General features: G+C 39.1%; 1 protein-coding gene across 1 annotated transcript in view; it reads left to right on the top strand.

Moving 5' to 3' along the window:
• Positions 1 to 7,556, top strand: part of LOC119415141 (myomegalin) — a 47,063-nt gene extending 39,507 nt beyond the window's left edge. Inside the window, exons 46-48 of the mRNA XM_037682288.1 lie at positions 973 to 1,019; positions 1,227 to 1,281; positions 5,167 to 7,556. Coding sequence (XP_037538216.1) covers positions 973 to 1,019; positions 1,227 to 1,281; positions 5,167 to 5,306 — 242 coding nt within the window. The 3' untranslated portion in view covers positions 5,307 to 7,556. The remainder of the gene's footprint in view (positions 1 to 972; positions 1,020 to 1,226; positions 1,282 to 5,166) is intronic.
• The last annotated feature ends 236 nt before the right edge of the window (positions 7,557 to 7,792 follow it).

Genomic DNA, 7,792 nt, shown 5'->3' with positions numbered 1-7,792 from the left:
CCAACGCGAATAGAAATCTCTGTGATTTGGACAGGAATGTGCAGGAGCCGACATGTAATGAAGCATTCTTTGGTTTTGTTTAAGTAAAATCATTGGGAAAAATAAAGAACAAGATTATTTTAAATGAACGCACTGTTCGCTTCGGCTTTTTAAAAAAATATTTTTTAATGTTTTTTCGTTTTCGCTTTGACTTTTATGAGCTGCTACTTCCTTCACCACGACGGGAGGTGCGGAGACGTGCGCGTGATCACCATACCCGCTTCTTCTTTTTCGGGTAGCGGGATTACTGGTGTCCATGTCCAGCCATCACTGTGCGAGAGGTGGGGGACACCCTGGACAGGTCGCAAGTCCATTTCAACCAGCGAGTCAGCAGAAGCGCAGCCGCTCATACGCATGGCTGGTGACAGCTGTCCATCTGAGCTTAACGTGGCTTTTTTTTTTTACCTCTTAAACCATCTGGTGCCTCCTCCTCAACAAGTAGATTAACACAATTTTATATTGTACATTCTTTAGTTTTCTTTGTGCTGATTCGTAAAACTACATCAAAGCCTGAGGCCATCCGGAACCGCACATTAAACACATTATATGGTTTGACCCTGTCGTGACAGCGCAGCGTGTTAACATCATATTCGGAAGATGTCTGTAAATTTCAGCAAAATCTCAGACTTTAGTTATCCCGTGCGAATGCGCCACATAAAATGCAGACGTTAGGGAGATTACACTGGTCCTTAGGTAAAACTAATCCCGTGCGATTAGGGCTTTATACGCCAGAAAATATGGTAGTTTAAATTGAGCGTTTTCAACACATCATAGAAGAGAAAAGGAATTCTAAACTGGAGTTTGACAGAAACAAGGATTTATTATAATTCAAGTTAAATACACGTGTCTGCAGCTTTCACATAAGCATACAAAATTGTTGTTTGCTCTGTCCTGTGGCAACACTAACAAATCCTCCTTTTTTTGTTTTATCAGTATCAAGGACTCGTGATGTTTTGAAGAAAGCAAGGACAAATTTAGAGGTAACCAAACATCTCTGCTTCATCTGCACCTCCACGTCGTGTTTTCCTTCTTGTTGTCATTATTGTGTTATTATCAGCATTATGTGATGTGTTACTCCTTGTGTCTGAAAAATTCCTGTCACAGTTTCATCACTTTTTTGTCTTACTTGTTGCTTCATTCTGAATTTGTCTCTCCTCCTTCTTCCCCTGAACCCCTCCCCACCCCAGAGGAATGAGCTGAGACTTTCCTCACTAAGCTCCTCCCCTTCCTGTCCTTACGCGGGTAATTGTCTGATGAAGCGGGAATGCCTTGTCCCAGGATCTCTTATTTTTTCAATCATTGTTTTACCTGCTTTTCTGATTAACACCACTGCTTTCCCATCTGTAACAATCAAATCCATTCTTAACATGTTAATTTTTAGTAAAATATGCTTGTTTAAATAATACGCATTTATCAAAACCAAGATATGGGAATTATTGAGGTGATACTCTCATGTAGTGAGCTCAATAACCACATTAGTTTAGAAGTACTGTTTAAAAACTAGATTTCAAAGAGCATTTGTTCAACACTCGTGTAAAACAAAGTGTCTCTTCAGTGAGCGTCTGCTGTTAAATCTGAGTCTATTTACAGCTGCGACGCTCCACAGCTAAACTAAAATAACTTCACAGCTCAACATTTACACTCTGTGTGTGTGTGCTATGTGTGACTATCAGGACTTGATGTGCAACAAACTAAAGGAAGTTCTGACTGCTGCTCTTTAACTGTAAGAACGATCACTGTCATAAACTCGTGCCATGATGATGATTTTTTCCATCTCAAATACGGATGCACGATATTATCGGCCGATATTAACGATAAAGTCAATAATCTGACATTGGCCATTCCATTAGATATAAAAGGTGCTGTTTATCCATCCATCCATCCATCCATCCATCTATCTATCTATCTATCTATCTATCTATCTATCTATCTATCTATCTATCTATCTATCTATCTATCTATCTATCTATCTATCTATCTATCTATCTATCTTAATCTTAATCTTAATCTTAATCTTAATCTTTAATAGATGATAGATTCAGTGCCCACAATTTAAACGTTTTCAAGTATTTATTTGTTTATTTTTACATAATTTGGGCTTCCAGCTCATGAAACCCACGAAAACAGGATTTCAAAAAATCTGAATACTGTGAAGACATCAGTCCACACTTCTCAGTTTTTGCAGAAAAAAAAAAGAAAGAAATTAGGATCACAACAAATCAGTCAAAATATGGTACTTTCAAAACCATATGTCAATATTCAATACTTGGTTGGGAATCCCTTTGCCTTAATTGCTGCCTCGATGTGACGTGGCATTGAGGCAATCAGCTTGTAGCATTGACTGGGAGTTATGGAAGCCCAGATTTCCTTGATGCTTGTTGTCAGATCTTCTTTGTTGTTGGGTCTGGTGCCCCTCAATTTCCTCTTGAGAATACTCCATAGATTCTCAATGGGGTTTAAGTCCAGCGAGTTGGCTGACCAGTCAAGCACTGTGGCATGGGTATCAAACCAGGTTTTGGTGCTTCTGGCAGCATGGGCAGGGGCCAGGTCCTGCTGGAAGATGAAATTTGCATCTCCATACAGATCCTCAGCAGAAGTAACCATGAAGTCCTCTAAAACATTCTGGTAGACTGTGACCTTGGACTTAAGAAAGCAGAGTTTACCAACACCTGCACCGGACATTGCACCCCAAATCACGACTGACTGTGGATATTTCACACTGGACCTCAAGCAGGATGAGCTCTGTTCCTCACCCTTCTTCCTCCAAACCCTTGGACCTTGATTTTCAAATGAAAGGCACACTTTACTTTCATCGGAAAAGAGAACCGAGGAACCCGCCAGTTGTAGCCCATCTCCCGGATGTGTCTGAATGTGGTGATTTTTGAAGCTGTGACTCCTGCCTCATTCCACTCTTTCTGGATCTCTGCCAGATTCTGGAATCTTCTGTTTGGTAATCTGCTGAAGTCCACGGTCATCTCTTTGCTGGTGCATCTCTCCTGCCACATTTTGTCCTTTCACTAGACTTTCCATTGATATACTTGGACACAGCACTCTGTGAACAGCCAGCCTCCTTAGCTATGAACTTTTGTGGCTTACCCATCCTATGGAGGGTATCAATGATGGTCTTCTGGTCAGTTATGTCTGTAGTCTTCCCCATATTGAACCGAACTGAGACGGCTGTGGCTGAGTGATTAGAGCAGTCATCCTCCAATGCGAGAATTGGGGGTTCGAATCCACCAGCAGTCACATGCTGAAGTGTCCCTGGGCAAGACACTGAACCCCTCATAGCCTCTGATGTGTGTTCCATTAGTGTATGAATGTGATAAAGCACTGATTAGTCTCAGTATGATTTGTTCATTTAGCTTTGTAGAGATCCAGTAGAGTGCTGTATGAATGGGTAAATGAGGACACAGATTGTAGTGTAAAGTACTTTGAGTATCTCGATAAGATAGAAAGGCGCTATATAAGTAGAGTCCATTTACCATTTACAAATGAACCAAACAGAAGCAATTTAATGACACCTGGGGAAATGGAGATTATATATATATATATATATATATATATATATATATATATAAGGTGCTGTTTTTGTATGATGACACACAGTGACAAGGATTCCTGCAGTGCCAGCACAACGTTATGACGTCATGCGCTCCCACCTGATCTGATCACGGCACGAGAGTATTAGTCTTCTGTTTTAAGTTAATTTTTAATTTAAGAAACTGTAAAGTATATCTATTAATGCACTACTACTTATGCACTTTTCACTTATCACTTGTGAACAGGTTAAGTTTAGATTCGTGTAAACTTACAAATTTGCACTGTTCGAGTGTTGTCATTGTGTTAGAGAGTAAATGTCGTGAATAAATTTGACATTAAACATAATCCAAGTTTAAGTGTTGCATGATTTTCATCTCCCTTTTTAGCATCTGCATTTGGTAGCAGGTCAAACTGACAAAGACCATGCAGAATAATGTAGTATTTTAATTCCACAGCAGAGAAAGCGATGTAGTCTCTAAGTGTCTAGGGAAAAAATATCGGTATTGGTATTGGTTATTGACCAAATAAGTATTAACATATTGGCATATCGGATATCGGCCAAAAATCCAATATCGTGCATCCCTAGTCTCAAACACTACGAGTGATGTTGTGTCTTCACAGCTGCTTTGTCTTATTGCTCATCCGCATCTGCAAGCATTTGTGCTTTTCACAGTTTCATCAAAGCTGAATGTTTTACGCAACAAATCAAACCTCGCTGTTGTGTTGTTTTTGTTTTCTAGTAAGTGGTGTGACATTTTTTGTAAACATGTCTTCACTTTGTTTATGAGAGTTTTATAAGGAGATGGATATCTGGACATTTTTCATCTAAAAATGAACAAATATAATTGAACCAGGAAACAATCTGCCTTTCACCTCATACTACCATATCTAAGAATAATGTTGGGGTTCATTTACTCTCATATATGTTCAGAAATTTGTTTTTATACCTTTTATCTCTCTAGAAATCTGCAGAAATTTCATGATTAAAAAAAAAGCTTAAATATATGATTGATTTATTATATGTTCTCAATAAATCTTAAGTTATTAGATCAGTCTTTTGTGCATCCATTCAGTTAACAGACTGTAAAACAAACAAGCCTTCTTTCCTCTGATTGGTTCTGGAAGTTTTCTGAGCAGCGTCCAGTACTTGTGAGCTCTGTCATCTGATCTACTGTCTGACAATAAATTACATTAAAATATAATATAAAATAAAATGGAATATACCATAGAAGTTCTATGACCCAAGTATTAGGCTCATAGATGACATTAACAGTCATTATGCAGAGCTCGAGCCATGTTTGATATGATTATCTGACACCGTAATGGAATACATGACAACAAAAAGATAGAAAAAACCTATAGGTTTATTTAAATACTTGATAAGAAAATCCTTGTAAGAAAAACAAAAAAGAATGCTTATAAAAATCGCAGGTTCCATCTCCTAATTTAACTCTAAATAACAAAGTAAATAAACATGTTAAGCAAAAAGTCAAACTGTCCGTTAAAACATTTCACTTTTCCTCACAGTTTTGACTGGTTCTGGAGGGATCAGTAAAATAAAAGCGTCTGTTCTCTGTCCATATCCAGATGAGAACTCAGGAGGTGCTGCCAGAGACCAGCCTGCTGATCGCAGTGTCCTGAGGACCTGCGGCGCTTCGGGACCCTCGAGGACTGCAGCCAGTCAGCGTCTGGCAGCGAGGAAGCGCAGCAGCCAATGCCTGCTTTAGACTTTTAAAGAACCAGCCTCAATGCTATGACCTCTGACCTCTGTGCTACACCAGCCAAGTCCCTCCACCTACGTTTCCTCCTGTTCCACACACCAACCTTAAAGCTCCATCATTTTTCCTCCGTGCAGATTAATCTGCACCTTGAGCTTCACCCTCCCACCTGTTTGTGACTCCCTCTCTAATCTCCATCTTATGCATCGTTGTCTTTTAGTGAAACAGAGAACAGTCAGAAACAGTCAGCAACGTGCCTCGTCACGCGTGCAACAGAGAATCGACTAAAAAGTGCTTCTGGTGGTTTCAGGGATGTACGTCCTGCTGATTGATCTGTCTTAGCTTCTCATCCATGACTGCACTCACAGGGTTTTGTTACAGAAGCTGTCTCTAATACAGCTGCCTCTGAGAGCAGTCACGCAGAGCTAGACAGGCTGGGGATGAAAAACGATGTTTGCGCATGTTGAAAATGGCTCGAGAGAGGAATTCTGCACCCGTAGTTTGAACTGTGCTCACTCAAAGACAACTCACCTGCATCTTTAACCTCATGGCTTTTTTTTTTAAATTAATTTTTATTAACACCTTTTTGCAAATGCAATGCAAAAATAGATTTCATAAGCTATCACTGCACACGATGGAGGAATGTAGAGTAGTTCGGCTGTGTGCTAGCTGTGTCTGTATTTATGGAGGAAGCCGGAGAAGGCAGCCATCAGCCAAGGTTTATTAATAATTTACCAGTGCCAGATAAAAGGTTAAGTCTCAAATCATTTATTTTAGGTCTCAGAAGTGTGTTTTTGGCATCAAGCCGCAAAAGTATTAAATAAAAGAAAGAACGTGGAGCCATTAGAGTGAAGTTTATGTTAAGAGAACTCAAATGGAACCAGACTAAACAGACTCCTCTGCAGGAGATCTCATATGAGCATGTGCAATAATGATGTTTCTTCAGTAATTTACTCTGCACCGGGTTTTCATTCTCTCTATTTATCCACGGTTTGATCACAACCAGTGTTAATGATTGTACTCGCATCTCGAGTGTTTATGCATGAAAAGAGATTGTTCGTGAAAACTGAAACGATGGCGCAGAGAAATGCCAAAGTTTGAACTTTGAACTCTTCGCTCAGACCTGCCTGATCCATGTGAATGGTAAAAAAAAAAAAAAAAACACCCCCACTGGATCAACCACAGTTATAAATATGACTTTTTTGTTTAACAGACCTTTAGAACAGAGACGGTGACCGTTAGACAGCTGATCAGTTGATTGGAAATATTTATTTGGACCAAAACTCAAAAGAGAGGATTTATTTTTCTTTCTAGCGAGGCAATGTTCTAATCTCTTAATGTTATACATCTTGGTTTAGATTGTTTATTCCCATGGCAATGGCTAAATAATTAATAAGTTCATCCAAACTTTGGCAGGCTGTTTGTCCTATTTGTTCAGTTCAGCATCACATTTATTCAGTGTTATTTGTATGTATATGTGCCATTTTGAGCTGTAAATAACCTGCTTTCATGTGCGAGTGTGTCGATGTGCACGTGTGCGAGTGTGTGTGAGAACAGCCAACGTTTGCTTTTGGTAAAGTTGGTTATCTGGGTAGCTGTGCAATAGCTCACTGTTTTTGATTTTGATGTAAAACATTTATTTTGTGCGTGCGTTTCTCTACCTCCTGCGGTTTATAGTGAGGATGAAACACTTTTAATCAGTTTTTTCACATGGGTTGTGTCTGATTAGAACAAACTATGCTGTTAAATTATGCTAATCATGTATCACCTCTTACAAAGTGCTGGTTAATGTTGCTTCGCTTGACTTGAAATTTAGCCTGAGCGCTTCGGTCTCTGGTAGAAATGGCCTTGATAAAGCTTCTCCTTGATTTCTGCTGAACGAGGTTTTGTTTACGCTTAAAAAAAAAAAAGGGCAAAAGTTGCCAAGGTGGGTCGGAAATTGATGAGAGGTTTTAAATGATTTATTCAAAAATAAAGGCAGCTTCAGGAAATGATTGTAAAGCTCTGAATCCGCAGAGCACCTTGTTGGAGCGTAAACAAAGCCTTTTTGCTTTTAGGAAAAGAACCAAACGGTGAATTATAGCGATGTGATGGTGTTGAGTTGCATATGTATATAGTGCTATCTGATTGGTGCAGATATTATTAAGGTGTGCATAATGACTCGGGACTCTTCTTGATCCTGACTTTGGTGTGTTGTATTGGCAAAAGTAACAGCGATGGAGAATTTTGAGAAAGAGCAAATAAAACACTGGAAAGTAATGTGTGGTTTATTTCTGGTTATCGTCTTATTTCTCATTAGTTGTCAATTCCAACATTTGTTTCTATTAAAAATAATTTATCGACCCATCTATAGGTTATGTGGCATAGTCTGTGTGTTATCTGCAGCTAACAGTGAGAATAATCAGTTTGATCAATTTCTCAAAGGGAAATAATTTCCTTTTGTATGGCAAGATGAAACAACTGGGAATGATGTCACTCCTGACTGGACTGTTCCA

The sequence above is a fragment of the Nematolebias whitei genome, chromosome 9 (genome assembly GCF_014905685.2).
Source record: "Nematolebias whitei isolate Nwh7 chromosome 9, NemWhi1, whole genome shotgun sequence".
Taxonomy (NCBI): domain Eukaryota; kingdom Metazoa; phylum Chordata; class Actinopteri; order Cyprinodontiformes; family Rivulidae; genus Nematolebias; species Nematolebias whitei.
Note: the sequence above shows the minus strand (reverse complement) of the source record. Positions and strands in the feature narration are given on the sequence as shown.